The sequence below is a fragment of the Chelonoidis abingdonii genome, chromosome 4, assembly GCF_003597395.2.
Source record: "Chelonoidis abingdonii isolate Lonesome George chromosome 4, CheloAbing_2.0, whole genome shotgun sequence".
In the NCBI taxonomy this organism is placed as follows: domain Eukaryota; kingdom Metazoa; phylum Chordata; order Testudines; family Testudinidae; genus Chelonoidis; species Chelonoidis abingdonii.
Genome location: NC_133772.1, coordinates 40,552,523 through 40,579,221, shown reverse-complemented (window position 1 = coordinate 40,579,221; position 26,699 = coordinate 40,552,523). Strand labels below are relative to the sequence as shown.

Here is a 26,699-nt window from a genome sequence, read left to right as displayed (position 1 = left end):
CCTGCCTTCCCATTGAGGAGGACGATAACCTGATACAGAGGTTTCAATTTCTCTCTGCCTTACTAGAAAAAAGAAACTTCCACAAGGTTTTGAAAAAAGAAAGCTTTATGAAAAAGAGACGATCAGACTAATGACTTGCCATAAACATTTATACAGGCACCTACTAAGAAATCTGAATTAACCCAGTCTGATTTAAAATAGCCAATTTTAAATTGCCAGACAATCCACACACAGTAAGTACAAGCAAAAGCATATCATAGCCAATTTTACTTTGTCCCGTCTTTGTACTGCACTGCCCCTAGTAGAATGAGAAGAGATGGAATCAGCATAGCGTTAGCTTGTCCTCACAAGCCGAGGAAGCAACAAAGACCCAGCAATCCACATCTGTAATAAACACCAAAGCTCCTCTAGCCGAATTACTGTGCCCTTTCTTTGTACTCACAGACTTTTAGTAGAATATTTGAGATAAGATGGAGGTAAAAGAAACCTTGTTTACTCATAGCCGAGGAAACAACAAAGACCCCGAGTATACAAATTCCCGCCCCTGACTTTAAACAGTCCAGTTCTCTGATTGGTCCTCTGGTCAGGTGTTTGGTTACCCTTTCCAGGTAAAAGAAACTTAACCCTTACCTTACCTATCTACTTATGACAGGTATATATGTATATATATATATTTTTTTTTTAAATGACAACTCATTTTTCTACTCTGTTAGAGGGAGGTAAGCACCTGATCCATGGACTCTTCTTCTCCAATGTAGACAAGCATTTAAGCCCACAGCTCAATGTACATATGAGTCCTGTAACTCATTTCATTCCCTTTCTACATACCATCCTGTAGGCTTCCACATAGCCATGGTTGGATGAAAAGGACTTACTTTGGGATCTATCAATGTGTCTCACTAACGGGGCCAGAGGAGTCACTGTGGAATGCGAAAAGGCCACTGAGCATACTGCCTCTGCATAACTCTGTCTCTGTGCTTGTCTTGGGACATCAAATGTAGATCTCCCAGACGGCCAACCAAGTAGTACACGGACTAGCCCTTACTAGGCATTTTCTGCACTTTCATGGAGTCCCTTTACTGCCAGTTGTATAAAAAGGAGAATCTGAAACCTTACAAACCTACTTATGATTACATGAAGAACACTGGCGGAATAATGACAATATCCTTCATTTTATACTCATCAATAAATTCAGTCAAGTAAACTAGTGTGTTACTGACTTGCGCAATGTCTCAGTGCTTTAGACCATATTCTGGGGTCATTACTTTTGTATTTACTCAACTTTTAAGACTAAAAGAATTTGCCAGTATAAGGAACTGATGAAGGATTTCAGGATTTTTCATTTGTCTTGAAAATGATCTCTTATAGTTTGTTGGTAATATTGAAGGTATTCAAGTGGGAATCTCTTGGATGTACTTAGTTGAGCATTAAACCAAACCAGGTTGTGTATTGTATTAATTCATGATGAGTAGGTTAGGCAGATGTTATACAAACATAGCTGGGATATGATAGCCACTTCTGATGTTGCACAAACAAGCAATACTGCCTTTTTCTAACTCCTCACCCCCAATTAAATCAATGCAAAGACTCCTGATGACTTCAGTGGGAGTTGGATTGATCCTTACGGGAGGCTTGTTGTATGCAGTGTTGTTGTAGCTCTGTTGGTTCCAGGATATTAGACAGACAAGGTGGTTGAGGTAATATCTTTTATTGGACCAACTTCTGTTCCTGAGAGAGACAAGCTTTCTGGCTACATAGAGTTCTTCCTCGGGTCTGGGGAAAGCACTCGGAATGTTACGGCTCGATGCGAACTGGGACAGATTGTTTAGAATAAGTAGTTAACAAATATTTCAAGGGACCATTCAAGGTGAAGTGGCCAGTTAACACTGTTGGCATGTTGACATTTCTATCATATCAGGGTTAATCTCATGACTCGTGATACCCACCACAGTGTTCTTTTGTAGCCCATCAATATTCCATTTAAACGTCTGGTCCTAAATGTATAACAAAGTAAAGCAGGGGGGGTTTACCCCCATATATTGGGTGCCTAAGTAGATATGAAGTGGATAATGATATCTTGGCCACATGACATCATATCAGGAATGCAATAAAGTTTAACATACTTATTGTCAGTCTAGATGCAAAACCTTTAATTGCATACGTTATTTAAATCAATTTTATGCCTAAAACAATGGAAAGAGATCACCAGCTCGATGTCTTGACATAACTTGAGGTGCCTCTTTTTATAATAGCTATCCCAGAAAATGTCTGATCTGGTGTAGAATGGTAAGAGAAAGCAGCGTGGGTAGGAATGGTGGACATGCATTTTTACTCTATATAATACTTTGGATGTCATGGTATGAGACCCAAAAGATGATTATTTTAACTCTCAATGGTTGACAGATGCCAGTGGCCTGCCATAGAGTAGAATCTGTCACTTAAACTCTTCTGATGATATAAAGCTTCTGTCTTGTGTCTCACTTATTATATTGTGTATCCTTGGGATGAATGCCTATTTAGATGACATACATTTAGCAGGCCAAAAGATTGGTGGAATGGATGATACATAATAGGAAGTAAGCTAACTTTTAGCATACAGTACACTGTAACTACAGAGGCTGACTTCTGTGTCATTAACTCTTCTGCCTTATTTGGTGGATGCATGTATTTAAACTATACCAGTGGCTGGTATGCACATACAGATTTATTCCAAATTGCTAAGTTGGTAGACTACAATTTCGACTTACCAATGAGAGTGCAAATATTGCCACAGATTTCTGCTATCTGCACTTTTCACACACAATGTAAGTACATGGTCCCCAATTTTCAATTTCTGTGAGTAAGTGCAGCTATTTTTATTTGATGATGAGTGGTCTACTGGATCATCATTAATAGGAAGCAGCTCTTCAGGCATTTCTAATGCATAGAGAACAAAGCTGAAAACAGAGAGGCCCTGATAATGGGCTACAGGGAATATCTCTTAAAATAACTCCCAATCTTCTCAAAATGGCTGCTTTCTAGTAAATGAAACCTGATATTTCCCATATTTTGTTTTAGCAGATGTAGCATCATAATGCTGATACAAAAGAGTCTTGCCTGTTGGGACCCAGAATCTAGACCTCTATAGATTCTAGCACTTAGAGAGCCAAAATAGTTATTCAACTGACTTAGAAAATCTGGCACTTTACTACTTAGGCCTGGGACAGATCTCCCTTCCCTTTAAAGGTCTGAAGGCTCAAGAGTGCTGGTGAATAAACACAAAGTTTTCATGTCTGAAATGAATTTTTAATCATTTAAAGCAAAAGAAACTAACTTAAAACTAAACAAAAGAGACTCTCTCTTTTGTATACAAATAAATAGAGCACAATTACAAATAGTCAGAGAAGGCACAAAAGAGGAGGAAGTGAAAAAAGGCAAAGCATTGAATCCCTCTTGGAAGATTAGACTGGTGCATAGACCCTCCTTGTACTTTTTTCTGTGCGCCATTACTTTTCTCCCCTTCATTTCAATATTTTCCAAATGGCCCGCTTGACACGTTCGATGGAACTCTGTTCTTCACTTTCCTTTGACTCTTCTGAGGAGCTGGGTTCTGTGCATTCAGTGTTAAGACATTCACAACGGTCCACATGCAGGTACTTGTGCACCACAGATTTCCCGTTGGGGCATTGCAGTAGAACTTGCTTCTCGCTAGTAGCTGCCTCCCTGCAGCAGGAACACTTGTGCTCCATGGAGTTGGCCTCAGCAGAGTATCTGTTTGTTGGTGTGGGAAAAGATACCATTACACTTTGCCATAAGTGACAGAGAGAAAGAGAGAGAGTGAAATGAAGTACGATGAGGAATTCTGGTGAATAAGCTGCTGTAAGGAATTGGGAATAATATGTAAAAGGGGGCCTCTGATGGTGTGAGTTAGGGGAACTGCTCCTTTACCTCAGCTGGTGGAATGTTAGGCACCCAAGTTCAAGCATAATGTAGTCTGCTGTTTCAAAAACCAAGCCATCAAGGGCAGACTTTCAAAGGGGCTTAAGGGAATTAGGCACCCAACTCCTATTGAAAGTCACTGGGAGTTGGGTGCCCAATTTCCTTAGGCACCTTTGAAATCCTTGCCCAAAACCATTTAAGTTAGTTACTTTCTGTTTGCAGCAGATCAGATGTAGTGTAGCCAGCTGCAATATAAGCCTCCCTGCATCATCCTTCCAGTGAAACCAGCCCTAAGCATCCTGTAAGGATCAGCCTAACTTAGACTGTAAACTCTTTGTGTCAGGGGCCATCTTTTTTATGTTTATATTCAGTGGTTACCCCATCAGGATCCTAACTGGGGCCTGTCAGTACTGTAGCAGTACAAATAAATAATTCCCATGAGGAATTTGTAATTCATTTTCCACATTGACTAAAAATGGGTTTTCCTCCAGATAAGGGCTTCCAATTGTATTCAGTGATAGGCTGCAAAGGATCATTCCAGTCGGAAATTAAGGTTATAGACTTAATTTGTCAAAATGGTGTTCAGCAGCTGTATTCTAGGTTTCTTGCTAGGTTTTAGCAGCTGTACCTCTGGTTTCTTCAAAGTTCTCTCATCCCAGAGCAATGATACTGACTCCATTATCTCAGGAGTCATGTACAGCCCCTGAGTACACATTTTTTCAGTTCTTTACTCAACAAGTGTCTCCCTTGGGACTTCTTACAAAGTGTATTTAAATAAAGTGTCTCTCTCTTTTCCCTCCTCTCATTATATGTTCATCATTGGAAAGTAGCTTCTCTGCTGTTGAAGTTCAGACATGGCTACCATTAGGATATTTCCTGCAAAGGAGAATGAACTCAATGCCACATATCCAAGTTGCTCTAACACAAATGACATGTGAGCTGGCTAGGGTCACCAGACAGCAAGTGTGAAAAATTGGGACGGGGTGGGGGGTAATAGGCATCCATAGAAGAAAATGCCCCAAATATGGAGATTGTCCCTATAAAATAGGGACAGCTGGTCACCCTAGCTGGCTTTCACTTTATAGGTAATAAGGAATCAACACAACTCTCTGGAAGCAAAGATGCAGCCCCATGTGTCCCTTGGCTTTGGACTTCATTACTATGGTGAATCAACCCTTCACCTAGTTTCACCAAACCAGTTACAAATTTCAGTACTCGTGGGACTGGAAGTTGAGCCAGTTCTAGGTCTTCTACCATTCTTCAGCCTGGCTATGTATTGTCCCTTTTATAGAAACAGTCTCCTTGTCTGATTCACTTTACTTACAATGAGAAGGTTCCGCATGATCCTTCACATTGAGTCAGGTAGACTTTATCCACAGAGCGGCAGCCCTTATGGGTGATATAGTCCACGATTTGGGTGACAGAACATGGTGATGGGCTTTCGCGAGGGATGCCTGTGGGAGAAAAGAGTGGTAATGCCCTTCAATCAAATGGCTCCAAAAACACCTTGCTGCTTCATCACAGGCTGTGAGTCACTGATGCTTTGAAATAACTGCATTTAAAACCCAATGTAGCCAGAAAGGCCAAACACCTTAGCACTCAGCTTTACCCCTTAAACTTTAGCTCTCTATTGATTGCCTGGAGGACAGACTGTCTATTGAACATGCCCCGTATTGGAGCCGCTGAATGGCAAAGGAAATGATGAAACAAGCGAGGAAGAGAGAGAATGGCTCATTTATCATATATTATTTAGGTTTATACAAAATCAAATTATGTGAGAGTGTTTGGGTGTCTGTGGAGGGAAAAGTGAAGGCTGATTAAATCAAAACAATGATTTCAGAATGATTATTGTTTGGCGCTATCAGTGTTACTAGTGTCCAAATAAGTGCTGAAGTGCATGTTTTGAGAAAGCCACATGCAGTAGCCAGTTATGAGAGATGTGTCAAATAAACTGCTGGAGGGAATTGTAACATACCAGCTTACAGGGCAGAGTTTCAAACCCAAGGCCAAAAAGAAAACTCTTATAATTCTTATCTAGATACTTCTATGGCCTACTTCTCTGCATTAGGCAATGAACTCAGCAATTCAGAAGGGAAAGTGCAGAAACTCCACCAAACATATAAATACAGTAGATGAGTTACATTAGGAATGTCTTCCGATGCCATTGAGTTAAGTCCTTTCCTTCACCTGCTTTTCCTGTCTCAAAAGGCACTTTTGCTGCAAAGCCCCCTCTATGGAAGCACCAATTTATTAATAACAACAAAATCTGCTATGTGACCTCATACTCAGCCAAGGTTTTTTCTGCCAGCCTACAGTAATAAAGTAATAATTTACTTTTCTCAGCTTAGACTGAAAGCTGCTTGAGGCAGAGTCAGTGTCTGACTCTGTTCTGAGCACACTTTAAGTGCTCCACAAAATAACTAGCATGAATTTACTTGCATCTATTTAAATTAATATGTATTAGCAATAGCTTTTAGATAGGAAAAATCAGTCCCCATTTTGTTTTGCAATGACTATATGAACACTGGGTAATTATACTCACATGTTTTACAGCAACCATTAGGCAGCAGTGTAATAGTGCCCTGAAAACAAATCAGAAAAAAATATCTGTATTATCAAAATTATCTGTATTTTGAAATTGTCTGCATGCACAGTGAGAAAAAATAATTTAGTCCATGGCAGGAATTACTGGTTAAAATTGTGTGGCTTGTACTATGCAGATGGTCAGATTAGATTATCACGATGGCCTTTTCTGGCCTTAATATCTATGAATTCAGAATGGAATCTGTTGCAATATGTAATTCTCTGAAGGAAAGGCTTGTGACATATAATGGTCGCCACTTACAAATTACTGTTTACCTGGAATTCCATGCTGTTTAATCTGACATACCACAGTATTTCCTAATATTTTCAATAGGAAATAAGTGTGGGGTAATCCTTTCTTCTTACAACCACTGTGCCTACAGGGCACTCATGAAAATATGCAGTCTCATACAAAGAGGATCCTGCATACTATAGTGTGATAGGACGTTATAGCCCACTATTGGTCAATTTCTAAGCCATGAGATGCTAACTACCTATTATAAACCTCAGAACCCATCAATAAATATGTAGTATATACACCATATGTCCCTTTTTCAGATGGAAGCGTGCTTCAAGTAAATTAGTGCAACAAAAAAATCATAACCCCTCTGGGCTTAAATTCTTATCTATTATTTCCCGGAGCCACTCCATGCCCCTCCCAGTTTGGGGCTTGGGGCTTCAGCCCGGCAGGAGATGCTGGGGCTTTGGGCTTCAGCCATGGGGCATGCCCCACAGGTTTGAAAATATTTACCAGCGCTCCGCTCCAGACGGCGCTGGCTGAATTTAAGCCCTGATAATAACAATTACGGCAGCTCCTCAGCCCAATCGTGTCTTTTGATAGTAAGGTGGTTGGATCAAACTAAAATGCGTTGTCATAAAGGATGAGGGTAAATGTCCCAAATTTACTTACAGCCTGACAGTTCTCCTCATTGAATGATGGGCAGGTAATCTTTGAGGTGGAAGAGATCAGCTGACCTTTGATCGACACACAGCTATAAAGGGTGCAGTTGTCTTTTGGATCGTTTTCCGTTTCATCAGGCTGTGTACAAAAAGGAAATTCCGCATGCACGGAAGGATTCATAATGGGCTTAGACAGAAATCTTCCTAGCCTCTGAAAAAGATTCTCCTCATTTCTCAGCATAAAAATACTAGACAAATAACTGCCATGGTTAGCAGGGTAGTGACTGTATTGTGGGGTCCCATGGGTGGAGGGAATTTTGAGCTCCATAAGGAATTTTCCTTGGGAAAGAAAAAATCCCTCTGTGGGACCTAGGGTATTCTGGAGCTAAGGAAAAATAAGTGGGTGAGATTTTGATTAGGGATGATGGGTAAACTGGTAGCTATTAAATAGGAATAGCCCTTTACTCAAAAAAGGGCAACACAATTGAATCATGTTCAAGCTTTTCTGGCACCTTTCCACTTCTTGGTCAAAAAACTGCAAGAAAGGCTCTTTTCATAGTATTTCTGAGAAAGCCTGATCTGATAAGATCTCCAACCTATCTTCCAGATCAGAGAATTTCAGATGACTTTCTTTCAGATGAGCAGCTGAACTTTCAAATACACATCTGAACTTAACCACTGAACTTTTCCTTTCCCCCCATCAATAATTGCCATGTCTTTCCTCCCAGTTAACACTTTGAGGAATACAATAGGAATGATACACGTTTGGAAGACTCCTAAGAAGAGCAGCACACTTACACTCAAGATGAGGACGGTGCTGTCACCCTTATTTACAACACACTTGGTCTGCACGCATTTTGGACAGCATTCCCCTTTCACATCTTTAAGTTCATATCCCTAGGAATTAAAAAAGCACTAGGTTAAAAGTGTCCTTGAGAAAAACAAAAATGTAATAGTCTGAGCACCAGATTAAGGCTCTCTGTAAAAACCCAGCTAAATAGCAGCACTGATTATGGTTTTAAGGATAATCTAGATCTGTTGTGTTTTGTAACAGACAGAGATCACCAGGTGAAGAGAAAAGGGATAATGAAAGTAGAAAATAAAAGGAAGCAACAAAGGCATTATAATAACTACACTGTGCTTAGATGTCACTTTATCTTCAAAGCATTTTTAAAAACACGGTTAGCGAATCCTCACAACACGACTGTGATGCTCATAAGTATTATTATTGCTCTCTTTAAGATGCAGAAAACTGAGTGCCCAAGGTGAGCCAATGTCAGAGCTGGAATTAGGACCTAGGAATTCCTTTGCTTAGAATACACCTCTCTCAATCATGGTTATTTTTCAAGAAAATGTACATGACATTTTTTTTTTTTAAAGTTTGTTACTTACTGGCTGGCACGCTTCATTGCATGGAATGTGCTTGCATGAAATGACATTCAGACCACTACTGTTTGATTTCTCAGTGCAGACACAATCATGGCACTTATCAGCAAAGACTGGGGAACCAGGCTAGATTTTTTTTTTTTAAAAAAAGCAAGAGTTCTGGTATCAGGAAGGTGTGATTTGTAAGAGAGACATATCTCTAATATCCAATACTTCCCCCCACAAACATCCACTAGGGAAACATATCATAGACACATGCATTATGGTACATACAAAGTGGGTAACTTAATACCTGTCTGTATTAATAAATAAAATAATTACTGGAGCCAACAGAATTATAGGGGTGTAAGTCAGTACAGAATGTGACCCTTACTCATCTCTTTTTATTTGTGACAGCGAGTCTTTAGCATAGTGCAGCAAAGTACTGGTGTTAAATGTACATTGATTTTTTAGGGATATCTACATTGTGTATTAAAAACAAATCTTTACACCTGTGCTGCTTAGAACCACTGCTTCATTCTCTCTTATATGCAGCAACTTTCTCTGGAAAGCGTTAGGCTCTGTGTAACAGATAAATCCCTGACTGCAGTTTGGGGACGGGGGTGGGGGGGGAAGGGGATCTCTAAAAATGAATCGTACCAAATGCAAACTGCCTCAAAGCACTTCAATTAAAGGATGCTCTTGGGACTCAAATGTTTCATCCAAGAGTCCTTCTCATGAACAAATGGAAACTTACCATGTACTCAGCATTCTGAAGCACACAGACTTCCTTGGGAACTGTGAAATAAAGCAGAAGTTGTATGGTTATACATGCAAGGAAAGTGCCAAATTTTATTATCCCAGTCATACAAATTTCCTCCACAAATAATCACAACACAAATGTTCAAAAGTGTCACCCAGATTCCTTCTTTGCAGTGCAAATTGTGCAATACATGGACACAAATATTGTAAGGTACAATTTGCACCCACAAAAGAGAAAGGCTGTCTGGTCTGAATATCTATATCCCAGGTTTTACATCCCAGGATGTCCACTGGATGGTTGCAAAACGTTTCCTGGTATGTTTAGTTGGAACAATCCACGAATGATCATCTGCCTTTCCTATTGCTAAAGCTCATAGGGACAATTTCTTATGGGAGTACTGAAGTCCCAGTCAACAGTCCCGCAATTCTTACATAGGTGTATAACCAGAAATATTTGACCTGACCAGAGTGAACTCTCTCTCATCCACCTTGCACCACCATTTTCTCAGCTACTACTTGGGCTCGCCGATGGTGGCAACCTAGAATCTAAGCCTGGTTTTGTCACCTCCTCCAAAAGAGAAGCATACAGTGTTGGCTACCAACCTTAATGCTCAAGCATGTAAAGTGCAATACTGACTGTTCTCGTATATTTAAAAGCTACTTACCGCACTTATACGTAGGACAGCACTTGCCAGTGGCAATATCGGAAACAGGTTCGTAACCAATTTTACATTTAGGAGGTTTGGTTGTGCAAAAGCTCGTGTTGCATCCTGCAAAGGGAAAAAGCCAAGAGAAATGTAAAATAACAGCTACGGAGAAAGAAATATGCCACTTGGCTGGACTCAGTCCAAGCATTTAGCTGGCCTGGGCTTCACAGACTAATCTCAATTAAATTAACACAAATGAATAATGCAACTGTTATTGCAAAAGAAAGTTTGAGGGGTAGTGGAGTGCTGTAAATGAAGCAAAAGAGGAACTTACTGCAGGAAGTTATGTTGCAGCAGATGTTGTCAGGATTGACTTCAGTGACCTCGTAAAAGCCTTCATCACTGCAGCTTGGTTTATCCTCTTGCTCTGGACATTTGCGGGGCACACAGCTAATGCCACTTCCACCCTCCAGGCAAATGCATGTCTGACAGTCAAACTCAAAAATTTCCCCAAACTGCCATTAAAGAAAGAGAATAAAGGAACTAAATGAATAGTTAGTGAACAGAAAAAACATAAATCTGTTGTTTTCAATAGGCTGTGCTGGGTGTTTAAGTGTAAGCATGTGTACATGTATGTGCTAGGAGGGAGCAGAGTGGAATTATAAATTAACTATTTTGTAGTCTGGAAACTGAATATCAGAGCTGTCTAAAGGACAATATCTCCCACTAATGTATAACTCAAGCTGAGATAAATATAAATCAAGGATTTTCAAAATTCCACTCACCTACCAAATAAGTGCATGGATGAAAACCTGGGAGTCTATACAAAACAAAACTGATATGGAGGAGACACAAAATACTTGCAATTAGGGTAACCAGATGTCCCAATTTTATAGGGACAGTCCTGATATTTGGGCCTTTTTCTTATATAGGCTCCTATTACCCCCCCACCTTCTGCCCTGATTTTTCACACTCGCTGTCTGGTCACCTTACTTGCAATGGAAAAGCAAATGTGTAACATACCTTTCTTGGTTTATTATCTGGTCCAACACACCCTGCAAATAGAGCAAAATAAATCTCCATTACCACTGATATGATGACAGGTAGCCAGATTCAGAACTATATTGTGTACATGACATGGCAACAACAAAAAGGAAATGCACATCCATTTAAATATGGTAACACTACCCACCGCAGGTTTTTACACAGACATCCACACCATCACCATAAAGCATTGTTCCAGCAGGACAGAAGCAGCCTTCCACATGACGGTTTTGGTTTTGTGCAATTTGGCTGCACAAGGCAAAAAAGACCACCATTATTATCAGTGACACACAGTGGAAGGTTGGCCAAATATATTTTATCCAGAAATGTATGGGCAAAAGAAACTGCATATGTGAAATTTACAGATTTTAAATCATCCTGATTCTAATCTTAGCTTATTCCAATATACAGTGTTTGATTCAGCTGTATGAGGGGCTACCAGGGCAGATACAATGATAACCTGTTAAAGGCTGTCTCAAAGATTTCTATTTTAAATCAAGATTGTTAAACTGGATATTCCTCACTTCTCTATGGATTATCTACCCTGGGTAGTTGCATGGGACCTGACTGGCAGGAAAGTAACTATTTACCTTGACTTGCAGGTCACCTCTTCAATAGGACCACATGCTTTGTATACTTTGTTTGATGGGCACGTAAGCGCTTGAATGGAAGAAATACAGAGAAAGAAATATTTCAGCAAGACCATCATAAGCAGGCCCAGCAAATGTACACCTTTTGCAATCTTCAAACAAATATTGGAAACAAATAGATTTAAAAATATGTCAGACTCATTCAATAACATTGAAGGTCTGACTGAGAACCATAAAACCAAGAAACTCAGACTTAAGAGGGAAAAATCCATCCATTACCCCTCCTGCAAGTAGACAGGTATTGCAGGGTCTCTGGGTGGTAGGTGATTTTACACTAAGTAACATATGCAAAGCAACATCGCATCCTGTTGTGCCAAGGTAAGGACAGGATTTGACCTTCTGAATACAAATACGTTTGTTTGCTAGGGTTTCTTAGAGTCATATTTTTGAAAATGGGAATGCTCCCATACTGCACCAGCAAAAAAAAGTTTGTCTCCCATTAAATATATAGATTCACCCATTGTGCCTGCAAAATCCACATACTGGGCACACAGGCATTTGCTCAAACAGAAGTAGAGCATTTCACACACAATAGCACACTAGCATTTTTACAGGCTCATCTATTTCCCCCACCTTTGAAATCTGGCCTGTAAAATTATTTCAATAAAGCTTTTGGGGTTTATTACAGTCATTAGCGACTTGGAGAGCCATGTAACCCATTAATGGAAGGGGAATTGAAATAGACCCTACAACTAATAATTCAAGTTAAATGGCAGAAAAATGTCTCTACTTACGGCAGATATCACGAGTATGGCCTCTCCAATCAACACAGACCCCCTGATCAGCGCAGAGAGCAGCATAGTTTTGCAAACTTGCACACTCCAATTTAGAGTTGGGAAGAGCGCAGCTGTCAAAAACGCAGGCTGCATAGTAGTGGTCAGGGTTGACAAAGGGATGGCATGCTTTGAACGGGCTAGAAGCAGAAACATGTATCATTATTAGTTACTGAATGATCTGTGCTCACTTCAATATGCTGTATGCCATATTTTAGCATGATGCTATACAGGAAGATTTGAACAGGACTCATCAATGATAGATAAACATTTTGCTGGATTGCAGCCTTCCAACACACTTAGACCTTAACCTTTAGACTATCCACCCACTACTCTCTCTCCAAAATACTGCTTCCCACCTAGTAGCTGGAGGAATATAATTGAACACAGCCATGAATTAGAGTTGTGGATAAGACTTGGTTGGACATTTCCTCTTTTTGAAGCCATTTCCTGAAACTGAAGCACGAGATCCCTTTGGGATCTTCAGGGGACCTACATCTACTGCTGAGAGAGCATGGAAGAGGAACAAAGTGGAAAGGTCTGGAGAAGGCCAAGGGATCCCAGAAGAGTATGCAAGGGCTAAAGAATCATTAAAGAGGGCTGAAAGGTAGTGAGCAAGATGCAAAGATTAGAACAGATTAGGAGGGAAGATAAAGAGAATGGAAAAGAGGGAATGGAAGAGAGAGAAGGAGCAGAAGCAACTGCAAGAGACAATGAAGCAACACCAAAAATTTGCATTTCAGATTGCCACTGAATTTCAAAATTAGAGGTCTGTACACACGTCTAGTGTATTTACCCTTCTTTAATGAGCTTGCAGAGATCGGATGGTTTGCAGGGTGGTGGAGTGACAGGAGGTGCCTCTGTAGAAGGTGGGGATGGATAGCAGTCTGGCTTTTCGGGGTCATTAATCACCCAGTGATCTGCCATGGTTTCACAGTTACCTATGATCTTTCCACCAGGTAACATACAGTCATCTGCTGTGTTGTTGGTACAAGTGCCTACAATTGACAAGAGGAGAAAGAATTCACACACAAATCTTCACTATCAAATAATCATTGTATTTCCATCCATCACAGAGAACCAGCATCACATCTCTCTTACTGCCAGAGTTTACATTTAACTTTTTGTATTTCATTCTAAATGTAGAAAAATAGATCCTCACCGCACTGTCCTTGGGTGTTGTTGCCAAACCTCTGGTAGGACAATCTAATTGAGAAAGCCAATCCATTGTAGGTCACATTTACCCCGATTCTAGAAATTTCCACTACGTGATTTATGCCTGACTTAAAGACTTTCACGCCGTATTTTTCAAAAGGTGTAGCCACTTCCTGATTGTTTACCGTCACCTATTGTTTAAAGGAAAACAGAGAAGATATATATATATATTGTATGATGTTAATAAAAACAATCTATCAATCATTAACTTACAGTGGAGATACAATGTAAAGGAAAGGAATGTTCCTTTCTTTCTGTTTCCAATGAGCTGTATGTTTTTGCATATGTGACTGAAATGTTGAACTCTAAGACCCAATGAAGGGGTACATCAGCCTTGGGACACATTTGCAGAATTTTGGAGAAATGAGGATAGAATTTAGAATGCAGCCCCTGTTAAATGTAATAGGAGATGCATGCTAAATTTTCACTGCACCTGAGCTGAAATTTTCTCTCTCTCCCCAAAATGCTTCAAAGAAAGGGAAGCCTTTGATCTACATTTGTACAAAAATGGAATTGAATGAAATGTGGGGAGAAAAAAAAATCGTATTTACTAGTTCAGAACGAGGTGGTGGGCCTAGTGCAGCATTCTCAAACTATGGGATGGGCCTCCCAAGGGAGATGCAGGAATATGTCAAGGGAGGTCCGTGGTTTGTTTTTTAAAAGCTTGGGCTGTCAAACCTGGGTGGCTGGGGCTTGTGCAGAAGAGCCATGCACACCTGGGAGATGGGGATAAAGGGAACAGCCAAAGTCCAACTGCCCAGGCTCAGGCTCCCCCCTTACCAATTCCCCATGCTCAGTCTCTCCCCCACCATCTCTTATATGGAAGCAGTGTGGCTCAGGATCTCAGCCCTGGGGCAGCAGGGCTGTGCCTGTCAGCCCCCTGGGTGGCAGCAGCAGCTCAGAAGTAAGGCTGGCAATGGGGCACTAAGTCTGCAGTGAAAAGTGATAACAAATATCACTTTTCACATTGCCTCCCTTACTTCTGCACTGCTGCACCTTTACTTCTAAGTCTGCTGTGAAAAGTGATATTGACGAAAATCACTTTTCACATTGCCACCCTGACATCTGTGCTGGTGCAGTGTTGCCTTCCAAGCTAGGTGCCTGGCCAGCAGCTGCTGCTGTCCCCCCTACCTTCAGAGCAGGGTGGCAGTACAAGTACTTGCAGGAAGGACACGTAAATGACCACAGACACAAAGAAGCTGGGCCCAGTCAAATAAGTGTGAGAACCACTGGCCTAGTGCATCCCCCTTAAGTTCATCTAGGACTGATAAGTTTTGCTCGATCTCAGAAGGTAATGAGGAATTTAACCATATGTTGTAGTCTTGCAACACTTTACCTGTAGTTGCACCTCAAAAATTCCCCACCTAAATAGTCCAAAAGTCAGCAGAGAGCTGCTGATGGAAAATAAGGAGGTGAAGAATCCTAAAAGTAAGTACTTCCAACACATTTTGAAGAAAACAGATTCTATTACATGCCACAGCCTAATCCTTGGAACATGGGGTCTAAAAAATGACATAAAACTGATGACAGTCCTTCACCTGAAAAATCAAAAATGGAAGCATCTTAACCCATCTTGAGGTGTGACTACTATCACTATGGCCTGTTGAGGGTGTCTTTTAGAAACATTTTGGTCTACTACTTTGATTCCCATCTCTAATTCAAATGTGCCCTCTTGTTCAAATCCCAAAATGATCCAATGCCCTCCCTCAATCTTGCTTTACAAGGATAATGGGATGATCCTTGCTTGTTGGAAACCCTTTGATATACTATAACATTTATTCCTTTGAGCTGTTATCTACATTAAAATCTTTAAAAGTCATAATACAGTATTCCATGTTATGTTGTCAGCTAAAATGAATTCTTCCTCTAATCCATGTTTTGAAGGATCAGAGGATTGTAAAGATCTGAGTTTAGAAATGGGATGAGGGGGATGATCTCTTTCCATATGCAGATGAAGTAGTGTCCCTATAAAATTCCTTCAAAGCAACCCACAGAACAATTATCCCATTTTCCTAACATTGCTGTCACCAAAGTTATCAGGTTTGAGTGCCCCTAGCAAATAAAGATGTGAATCTGATTAAGTGAGGGCAAGTGTAGCTGAGCATGTACATTTGGTTTATTAGTCACTTTCCAATACCTGTACTTTGAGAGGAATCATTCTGATAGTCTTTATGCGCACTTCCTGGGTCTCGTATCTCACGATGAGTGTGCGTGGACAGGACACTCTGTCCTGTGCAATGCAGTGATAGTTATCAATGTAGATCCCAAAGTCGTCAATCTTTTTGTTAATCTCTTCCACCAGGACATACGTACAATTCCCTTGGTAGCTATAGTAAAGTCCATCAAAAGTCACATAATGTGGGTCTCCCCAGCCAGTGCAATAGCCTACCAAGAGATTCAGAGTTAGTTTAGCTGTGTATGGTAACATATAGAAGCAGAGCTGGACTATGAATAAAGTCTTTAGTAACTGGAAGACCAATCTACCCTACTAGCACTGGAGTCAAATAGGAGTGAGAGAACCTGAATGAAGTGAACTATAGATAAAGTAAAGAGAATTAATCTAAGACCTCAGTTGGACCCAAAATGTAAGTTTTTTCATATTTAAAGAAGCTGAACTCTTTCTTTCTTTCTTCCTTTCTTCCTTCCTTCCTTTCCACTCTCCATTTTCTGGATCTCCAGATTTCAGACAGGATGTCAAACATTCTCTGAAAAAGGCTGCGCTGCTATTTCCTATCAAGTTGAAATCAGTAAGTTCCATTAATCTCACAGGTAGGCCTGTGCCTGTGGGAGCTCCAGCCCACTTCCTGGATCAAAGAGTTCAAGATAATTTCAAGCAGCTGGCTCAAGATCCAAACTCAGCAACTTGGACTCATCTTTAATGTAATCATATAGGGCCACATTCCACCACCTTTCTCCTGCCATTAGTACCTTACACCAAATTATTTCGATGAGACTACTTGTATAGTGAGCTACCAGTCGACATGAGTAACTAAGTGACAGAATCAGGTCTGTGTAGATTATATCATAAAGAAAAAATTGCCAGAGCCAAACAATTTGGAGAACAAAATATGAATACATGTTTTCACTGTTAACCTTAATTTATATCAAGAGTTCACACACATTAATTTGTAATTGAAAAATTCAAATAATTTAATAGACTAAAAAGGTAAAATGAAAGATTAAGGAATATACATTTCATGAACCATTGTTAAAAGCAAGTGCTGTGGCAGAGCTGGGGGGAAACCCAGGACTAAGCTAGCAAGTGGTACTACAGGTAAGACTGAATTGCATTGCTAGGAATATGAGGGGCTAAACTTGCACAGCACTTGCCCCCACCTCAAATACTGTAGCTCTTAAAACTAGTATTCATCCATCAGTGATAAAAATATCCCTCCAGCTATATACTCACAGTCACACTCCCAGTGCGGACAGCATTCACCCTGCACCAGCACAGGAGTGAGCCCATTGACACAAGTGGGCTTAGGAGGAAGTTCACATACAGTCGAAACCAGCGTCCATGTGTTGTTGTTAATGCATATTAACTCGGTGCAGTTACATGGCCAGTAGCTTTCACCTGGCTGGATTTAAGACAGAAGTAGGGAGCAAGGGGGGAACAGTGAGAGCTATAATGAAGCAATCAAATTAATAAAGGAAAAATGGATTTCTGGATATTTTACACAGCTTTATATTGCCAACATCTTTATCCCAAACAAATATTGAAAGTGAGAATAAAGCACCACATTCAGTACCATCATCAAGGTCTGTAAAATGAGATTGTTGCATTGTTAATTATTAACTGTAAAGGATTTATTATGAGCACAATGCCAGTGACCAAGGTTTTATTCTGATTTCCCTTCCCTGGGTCGCATTGTAAAACAGCAGCTGCACCCGAGTTATTGACTACTAGTAGTCTTTTTGGAAACTGTATCATCAGTCAGCCAATAGATGGATCCAAATGTATTTTGTATGTCACATTTCACAAGCAAAAAGTAAAGCAGGTGAATATGCCGTGCCTGTAAAAACTTGTACATTTGAATAAGTCATTAGTGCAGTGATTCCAACTTTGTGCTGCTAGAGGCAAATACATCCCTTCAGAGCTCTTCACGAGGCACTACCTAAATTTGTTTGATTTGAGCTCCTCTTGCTATCCCTGGCTTCAGAGGCCTTCTGATCAGAGGAGTGGTCCCCATGCAACCTGATGTATGCAAGGCAGAGCACAGTGGCAAAAAAGAAAATGGATTGGCATTGCCAAGACCCCTCTTTGGCCCTACAAGAAGTGCCTCAAGTTTCTTTCCAGATGGAATCAGAAATGGAAAAAGATTGGAGTAATATGCCCCTTCCCAGAACAAAGAGCCAAAATGGAGGGGAGATCTGATCATGTAAAACGGAATTACAGTGAGACACAAAGTAATTGTGGTGCAATGTCCAGAGATGTTCACATCCATGCATCATAACAATACAGGTTGATGTTACATTGTCAGTATGTCAAAGCATGGCTATTTTTGTCTCCCTGTAACTGCATTTGGTGATGAAGAGGATCTTTGTGTCTATAAGGCTGAGTACCACTGTTTTAGACTCAGACATTTTCAACTGATTAGGAGAAAGCAGCCACATGCTACAGATTGAGAAGGTATTGGGCCAATCCAAAAAGGGGATGGGCTATTGACTTCAGTGGGAGTTCCAGGTTTTCAACACATTCTCTGTGCCGTTCAGGATGTGGCCCATTAAATCTAATCCAGGATACAGTTCATGACTGATTTGGGTTGGTAGATGAGTTAATACTTTGGCATAATCATTCTGACAAACACTAGAAAGATAAAGTGGAAGGTATGGAAGGTGGAATTTGCTCGTGGTCAGAGACCTTGTTGTCACTCTTTCACCAAAGCTCCTTCACAGTTCTGCACTGTGATATAATCCCTTGAAGAAATGCCACCTGAGAGCTTAAATTCAAAGAATGCCATGAGTCTCTAAGATACCATAATGAGAGAAAGGGTCACTGAGTGCCATGACAATAGCCAAAAAATTAGTATGACATAGATGGAAAAATCTTTATATACCCAGCATAACAGAGGATCACTATGTTAATGAATGAATTAAAATATCTCATGATTGCATCCTCCAAATTGCAAATATAGTAGTACAACATGGTCTTCTTTCATAGACGTATAATAAAAACATGAAAGATACTTACGTTAATTATAGTGCCATTAGGTAACAGACAGCCAGGGGGTGGTATAGTTGTGGTGGTAGGTGTCGTTGTCTCCGTGGTAGTTGTTTCCGTGGTGGTGGTGGTGGTGGTAGGTGTCGTTGTCTCTGTGGTAGTTGTTTCCGTGGTGGTGGTGGTAGGTGTCGTTGTCTCTGTGGTAGTTGTTTCCGTGGTGGTGGTGGTAGTTGTCGTTGTCTCTGTGGTAGTTGTTTCCGTGGTGGTGGTGGTGGTGGTAGGTGTCGTTGTCTCTGTGGTAGTTGTTTCCGTGGTGGTGGTGGTGGTGGTAGGTGTCGTTGTCTCTGTGGTAGTTGTTTCCGTGGTGGTGGTGGTGGTGGTAGGTGTCGTTGTCTCTGTGGTAGTTGTTTCCGTGGTGGTGGTGGTGGTGGTAGGTGTCGTTGTCTCTGTGGTAGTTGTTTCCGTGGTGGTGGTGGTGGTGGTAGGTGTCGTTGTCTCTGTGGTAGTTGTTTCCGTGGTGGTGGTGGTAGGTGTCGTTGTCTCTGTGGTAGTTGTTTCCGTGGTGGTGGTGGTGGTGGTAGGTGTCGTTGTCTCTGTGGTAGTTGTTTCCGTGGTGGTGGTGGTGGTGGTAGGTGTCGTTGTCTCTGTGGTAGTTGTTTCCGTGGTGGTGGTGGTGGTGGTAGGTGTCGTTGTCTCTGTGGTAGTTGTTTCCGTGGTGGTGGTGGTGGTGGTAGGTGTCGTTGTCTCTGTGGTAGTTGTTTCCGTGGTGGTGGTGGTGGTGGTAGGTGTCGTTGTCTCTGTGGTAGTTGTTTCCGTGGTGGTGGTGGTGGTGGTAGGTGTCGTTGTCTCTGTGGTAGTTGTTTCCGTGGTGGTGGTGGTGGTGGTAGGTGTCGTTGTCTCTGTGGTAGTTGTTTCCGTGGTGGTGGTGGTGGTGGTAGGTGTCGTTGTCTCTGTGGTAGTTGTTTCCGTGGTGGTGGTGGTGGTGGGAGGTGTCGTTGTCTCTGTGGTAGTTGTTTCCGTGGTGGTGGTGGTGGTGGTAGGTGTCGTTGTCTCTGTGGTAGTTGTTTCCGTGGTGGTGGTGGTGGTGGTAGGTGTCGTTGTCTCTGTGGTAGTTGTTTCCGTGGTGGTGGTGGTGGTGGTAGGTGTCGTTGTCTCTGTGGTAGTTGTTTCCGTGGTGGTGGTGGTGGTGGTAGGTGTCGTTGTCTCTGTGGTAGTTGTTTCCGTGGTGGTGGTGGTGGTGGTAGGTGTCGTTGTCTCTGTGGTAGTTGTTTCCGTGGTGGTGGTGGTGGTGGTAGGTGTCGTTGTCTCTGTGGTAGTTGTTTCCGTGGTGGTGGTGGTGGTGGTAGGTGTCGTTGTCTCTGTGGTAGTTGTTTCCGTGGTGGTGGTGGTGGTGGTAGGTGTCGTTGTCTCTGTGGTAGTTGTTTCCGTGGTGGTGGTGGTGGTGGTAGGTGTCGTTGTCTCTGTGGTAGTTGTTTCCGTGGTGGTGGTGGTGGTGGGAGGTGTCGTTGTCTCTGTGGTAGTTGTTTCCGTGGTGGTGGTGGTAGGTGTCGTTGTCTCCGTGGTAGTTGTTTCTGTGGTGGTGGTGGTGGTGGTAGGTGTTGTTGTCTCTGTGGTAGTTGTTTCTGTGGTGGTGGTGGTAGGGAAATCAGATATAAATATCCAAATCGTTTGTAAAAAAAATACTGCAGGAAATACATACGCTACTCTTACCACATTACCTTTTGTGATAATGATCTCTTTTACAGAAGATACCATGAATCCAAACTTTGCTAACTAATATAGTTTGTACGAAGCATTGCTACATCCTGGATTCTTAAAATTCTACCTCAGCTTCACATAGGTTGTCTCTTTCTTGGAAGAACATCAGTGTTATTCACCAAAATTCACCATACGAATGGTGGAATCAAGGACTGCACACATTTTGGAAAAGGACAAATGTGATAATTATATGCATATCCAGTGAGGCAGCAATCAATCCTTCCACTCATGCCTTACATGTAGGAGAGATATAGTCATAATAGACATTAACTCCTTTACTCATGAGCAGCTCAGCATCAGTTGCCCAAATAGCAGTAAGAGCAATTGCTCTGTGCACTCTTTAATACCGGTTTCATCCTTCTGAGGTTTGAAGGGACAGCTGTGGAACCAGCTTACACAGGAATTAGGGACTTAACGTGCCTCTTATTCCCATGTAAACCATGGCCAGAGCTTGTTCTAAGTAGTAATAGATGTCTCTATTATAGCATTCTTAAATCTCAAAAAATCTTGTTTCAAATCAATTGGCAATAGATATCTTTAAAATATCAATTACATTTAAATTAACACATGGAAGGACATCTAGGACTACATGTATAATGTTCAAAAATGACATTTTTCCTGTTGATGCTATATGTCATATAATATTTTGTTAGAAATTCTGGAAAGCTAAACAGAGATGAACCCATTAACTAAATCTATGACGTTAGCACAATTCTAACTATAGCATCTGCATCCACCCTTCAATATCTGAATTATTAATGATGGTTACCTGTGGCTAATGAGAATCACACGAACAGTTACAGAATTTTGTTGTTATCGTTAAGTGTGAGTAGTTACTATTCAATACTTACCTGTTGAAGTGCTGGTTGTGGTTCCGGTTGTAGTAGTGGTAGTTGCAGTTGTGGTGCAAAATGATGAGCAGCAGTAAACACTGATCTCATAATCGTAGCATATCGGAATCAGACTTCCTAGGTCTTGGTCTCTATTATTACAGATAAGCCCAGTGGAAACATCACATGTCACTTTTTGTCCTAAATCTTCAATGGGGGTGTCAGGAAATTGCTGAGCTCTGCATGAAATATTTAGTGGAGTCTCACATATCACTGAGGCATTCCACTCTCTGATTTTGTCATAGGTTTCATAATCACCATTTTCTGGGCCATATTTTGGCTTATTCACATTAATCCAGTCAGACCACCAACAATATTGAGATAGAGGTGTACATGGTGCTGCAAAACAACAATGGAACACATAATTTAGAAAGAAGGGAAATATGCATGACATAGTAGCGGTGTAAGCAGTGCTGAGAGTGAAACACTGGATGTACATTGGTCCAAAACAAATAATTAGTGCAACCTACAAAGATTTAGCATGAGAGCAGGATTATGATCTCATCTACACCAGTTTTAGTCACAAGTGCTTCAGTTCAAGTCCATGGGGGTAAACTAGCCTAAAAATAGTGCAAGATCAGAATCAGGCTGTGAATGTGCTAAACTGGTGTTTCTTTTGCACAAAAAATCATGTAGCATGAACAGTTACATGTAAGAGTAGAATAGAAGAGGGAACAAGATCAAGTAGGAACTTCCTACTTTATCTGACACTCTCCTTTTAGTTGCTTTCCCAGCCACTTGCATCTGATAGAAATGACACGGGGGCAGGGCAGGAGAGCAGATGTAAGTATTCAAATTATTTATAAAACAAATTTAACTGTATTAAATACACACACCTTCCCTCTCACACACACAGTTTTCTGAGATAATAAACTGTCTGAGAGAATCCAAAATTTGCAAAGTTGTATAAAATATAGACTGTAGAAAACTTCCTCATTATAATACAAGGGATTCTGTCCTAATTACTGAAGCCAGAGCAATTGCAGCAGTGGAGTGAGAGTGCAAACTGGCTGGACTCCGCAGAGGCACTCTGGTTGACTCAACTGGAAAGCCCTCTGGGCTTTTCAAGGAGAACATGGCAGACGGGAGGACACAAAACCCTTAAAAAGAATGCAGCATCTGTTCCTTATGTGCAGCCCTGCTCCAATTAACTGTGTGAGGGATGCAGAACAGCAAAGCCATGTTCTCCTCCACTTTGGGATATGTCCAGTGTCATTGCTAGTAATAGACACCCTGGTCTTTGTGACCTGGTTCTCTTTTTGCCCAGATGTATAAGGGGCGAGGGATCTCAGTCCCACCACCCCTCCTCCCAGCTGTGTGCACTTTAGAAGGGCTAATCACAATTTAGGGTGAAAGGAAATTCTTTGACACACACCCCAAATCATGAGCCAGAGACTGTAGCAGCATACAAAGTAAATAAGAGCACAAGAAGCCTTACCTCACCTTGCCCCCTTTAACTTCCTACAAAATTCCTGCACTGATTCGTCACAATTAGGGACGGCTCCAGGCCCTAGCACGCCAAGCGTGTGCCTGGGGCGGCAAGCCATGGGGCGCGCTCTGCTGGTTGCCGCAAAGGCGGCTGGCAGGTTGCCTTCAGTGGCATGCCTGTGGAAGGTCCGCTGGTGCCGTAGTTTAGGCGGACCTCCGGCAGGCAGGCCACCGAATCCGCGGGACTGGGGACCTCCCACAGGTAAGCTGCTGAAGACAGCCTGCCTGCCATCCTTGGGGCGGCAAAATACCTAGAGCCACCCCTGGTCACAATAACAATCCTTGCACTTCTCTCAATGACCAATATGAACTCATTCTCACTCTGCATGCACTATAGTCTAGATTCTTAAAGTTCCACCTTTTCTATTTGGGAGTTGTGTCTTTTTTATAGGAACATCAATAGTATTCAGTAGAATTGACACCATAGGACAAAAAATCCCCTCCAGGACTGGTGGAATCGAGGGCTGCATATATTAAGGCCTAGAGACTTTTATGTGTGTCATAGCTGGTTACACCAGATATAAAGTTGTCTGAGTGTTTAAAAGCAAGCTTTTTGTTTTGCCACTTACTTCATAAAATGCAAGGATGAAATACAAACATGCGCACACATATTCTTTTACCATTCTAAAATGAAAATGTATTTCTTTTCTGCCTGGTTATCTCTGTTTCTTCCTTGTCCCCTGTTTTCTACCTACCATGTTTCATAATGAGCAGCTTCCTAATAAATAAACTTACTTGTAGAGGTTGAAGAGGTTGTGGTGGAAACCGCAATGGAAAAATAATAAGTATTACTACAAGAGTCCAGAGGAAAGAAAACAGTAGCTAAAATCCCACCAACATTCAGTTCAGGATTTGTGTCCAAGACACTAGGGGCACCTTCCATCAGTGGACCAAGCCCAAAGATTTACAGCACTTGCTTCAGATTCCCAGCTGTGACCTTGTGATTCAGGAACATTTTCATCATGGTGAGAGCATCAGTCACACCAATATATGAGGTTCTCAGCATTGCAGGACAGAACAACTTCTAGTATTTCAAAGTTTTATTAGTTCAGCATGATAAGGCCATGCAAAAGCATAGTTATAAACAGTTGTAAGAAGCCAAATTTCTATGCAATCTATCTGTAAAACCCTTACCTGAGGTAGTCGTTCCTGTGGTGGTGGTGGTAGGTGTCGTTGTCTCTGTGGTAGTTGTTTCCGTGGTGGTGGTGGTAGGTGTCGTCGTCTCTGTGGTAGTTGTTTCCGTGGTGGTGGTGGTAGGTGTCGTTGTTTCTGTGGTAGTTGTTTCTGTGGTGGTGGTAGGTGTCGTTGTCTCTGTGGTAGTTGTAGGTGTTGTTGTCTCTGTGGTAGTTGTTACCGTGGTGGTGGTGGTAGGTGTCGTCTCTGTGGTAGTTGTTTCTGTGGTGGTAGTGGTAGGTGTAGATGGGGGGCAAACTGATGAGCAGCAGTAAACACTGATCTCATAATTGAGGCACATAAGCATCGGAATCATGCCCCCTGGGACTTGGTCCCTATTATTACAGATAAGCCCAGTGGAAACATTACATGTCAATTTTTGTCCTAAATCTTCAATGGGAATGCCTGGGAATTTCAGAGCTCTGCATGAAATATCTAGTGGATTCTCACATATTGCTGAGGCGTTCCACTCTCTGATTTTGTCATAGGTTTCATTATCACCATATTCTGGGCCATATTTTGGCTCAGTCACACTAATCCAGTCAGACCACCAACAATATTGAGATAGAGGTGTACATGGTGCTGCAAGACAACAACGGAACATGTATTTTAGAAAGAAGAGAAACATGCATGACATAGTAGTGAAGTAAGCAGTGCTGAGAGTGAAACAGTGGATGTACATTGGTCCAAAACAAATAATTAGTGCAACCTACAAAGATTTGGCATGAGAGCAGGATTATGATCTCATTTACACTAGTTTTAGTCACAAGTGCTTCAATTCAAGTCCATGGAGGTAAACTGCCTAAAAATAGTGCAAGATCAGAATCACACTGTGAATGTGCTAAATTGGTGTTTCTTATGCACAGAAAACAATGGAGCATGAACAGTTACATGTAAGAGTAGAATGGAAGAGGGAACAAGATCAAGTAGGCACTTCCTACTTTATCTCACACCCTCCTGTTAGTTGCTTTTCTAGCAACTCGCATCTAAATTCTGTTATTGCTAGAATGAATTAACTGGTATAGTATAAAGACCCAGAACAAAATAGCCATCAAGTAGTGTTTCATCGCCCGAAGTAGACTTGCAGTGGCTCATCGGGAAAAGAGACAGTATCCTGATGTAGTATGTCATCAGGATAGAGAAGTATCCATGGGGCATAATCAGATATTGTAATACCAAGCCTCAGTCTGCAATCACTGTCCTGTGCATATACTGAAAATATAGTCAGTAAGTCCTTCTGCAGAGAGTTAAACAAATACACATTCATGCTTTTGTGGAATCAATACTTCTTCTAATGGAACTTGTGGTTATTACTGATGGACATGACACAAGTGGGGAAAAAGGAGAGCAGATGTAAATACCCAAAGTATTTATAAAACAAATTTAACTGTATTAAATATATATACCTCCTCTCTCTCACACACAGTTTTCAGAGATAATAAACTCTCTGCGAAAATCCAAAATATGCTAAGTTATATAAAATATAGACTGTAGAGAACATCCCTCATTACAACACAAAGCAATCTATCCTAAATCCAGAGCAATTGCAGCAGTGGCGTGAGGGTGTAAACCAGCTGGACTCTGCAGATGCATTCTGCCTGACTCAGCTGGAAAGCCTCTGGGCTTCTCAAGGAGAACATGGCAGACTGGAGGATACAAAACCCTTCAAAAGGGTGCAGCATCTCCTCCTTATGTGCAGCCTTGCTCCAATTAACTGTGCTAGGGATGCAGAACAGTAGAGCCATGTTCTTGTCCACTTTGGGATATGTCCAGTGTCATTGCTAGTAATAGACACCCTGGTCTTTGTGACATGGTTCTCTTTTTGCCCAGATGTATGAAGGAATCTCATTCCCACCACCTCTCCTCCCATTTTTGTGCACTTTTGAATGGTTAATCATAATCTAGGGAGAAAGGAAGCCCTTTAGTCCCCACAATAGTGAGCCAGAGACTGTAGTATCATACAGAGTAAGTAAGAGCACAAAAAGCCTTACCCCACCTTGTCCCTACATTGGTTATGCACAAGAACAACTCTTTACTCCTCTCAGTGAGCAATATTAACTCTTCCTCACAATGATGTGGACTTTTTAAATTCCACCTTTTCTACCTGGAGGTGTTGTTTTTTTTACAGGAACATCAGTACTATTCAGTGGAAGTCACACCATAGGACAAAAAATCCCCTCCAGGACTGGTGGAATCAAGGGCTGCATATATCAAGGAATACATGCAAATGTGATAAATATTATGCATATCCAGAGATGCAGTAATCACTCATCCCACCCAAGCCTTACATGTGGGAGAGACGTAGTAACAACAGTCAGATGACCAGGAATATGGACTGTATACTTATATTTACTCCTTAGCCCATGAGTAGC

The 26,699-nt window shown here is 41.4% G+C and overlaps 1 protein-coding gene across 1 annotated transcript in view; it reads right to left on the bottom strand.

Annotated features, from left to right (window-relative positions):
- Positions 1–3,369: 3,369 nt before the first annotated feature.
- The window catches only part of MUC2 (mucin 2, oligomeric mucus/gel-forming), a 60,575-nt gene continuing 37,245 nt past the window's right edge, over positions 3,370–26,699 (bottom strand). Inside the window, exons 31-51 of the mRNA XM_075065834.1 lie at positions 24,352–24,909; positions 21,636–22,005; positions 19,421–20,672; positions 19,292–19,339; positions 17,267–17,435; positions 15,995–16,242; positions 13,805–13,988; positions 13,439–13,640; positions 12,604–12,782; positions 11,810–11,879; positions 11,368–11,468; positions 11,199–11,230; positions 10,510–10,690; positions 10,194–10,298; positions 9,524–9,564; positions 8,794–8,913; positions 8,200–8,298; positions 7,412–7,540; positions 6,461–6,500; positions 5,243–5,372; positions 3,370–3,750 (exon numbers count right to left, since the gene is read on the bottom strand). Coding sequence (XP_074921935.1) covers positions 3,501–3,750; positions 5,243–5,372; positions 6,461–6,500; positions 7,412–7,540; positions 8,200–8,298; positions 8,794–8,913; positions 9,524–9,564; positions 10,194–10,298; positions 10,510–10,690; positions 11,199–11,230; positions 11,368–11,468; positions 11,810–11,879; positions 12,604–12,782; positions 13,439–13,640; positions 13,805–13,988; positions 15,995–16,242; positions 17,267–17,435; positions 19,292–19,339; positions 19,421–20,672; positions 21,636–22,005; positions 24,352–24,909 — 4,508 coding nt within the window. The 3' untranslated portion in view covers positions 3,370–3,500. The remainder of the gene's footprint in view (positions 3,751–5,242; positions 5,373–6,460; positions 6,501–7,411; positions 7,541–8,199; positions 8,299–8,793; positions 8,914–9,523; positions 9,565–10,193; positions 10,299–10,509; positions 10,691–11,198; positions 11,231–11,367; positions 11,469–11,809; positions 11,880–12,603; positions 12,783–13,438; positions 13,641–13,804; positions 13,989–15,994; positions 16,243–17,266; positions 17,436–19,291; positions 19,340–19,420; positions 20,673–21,635; positions 22,006–24,351; positions 24,910–26,699) is intronic.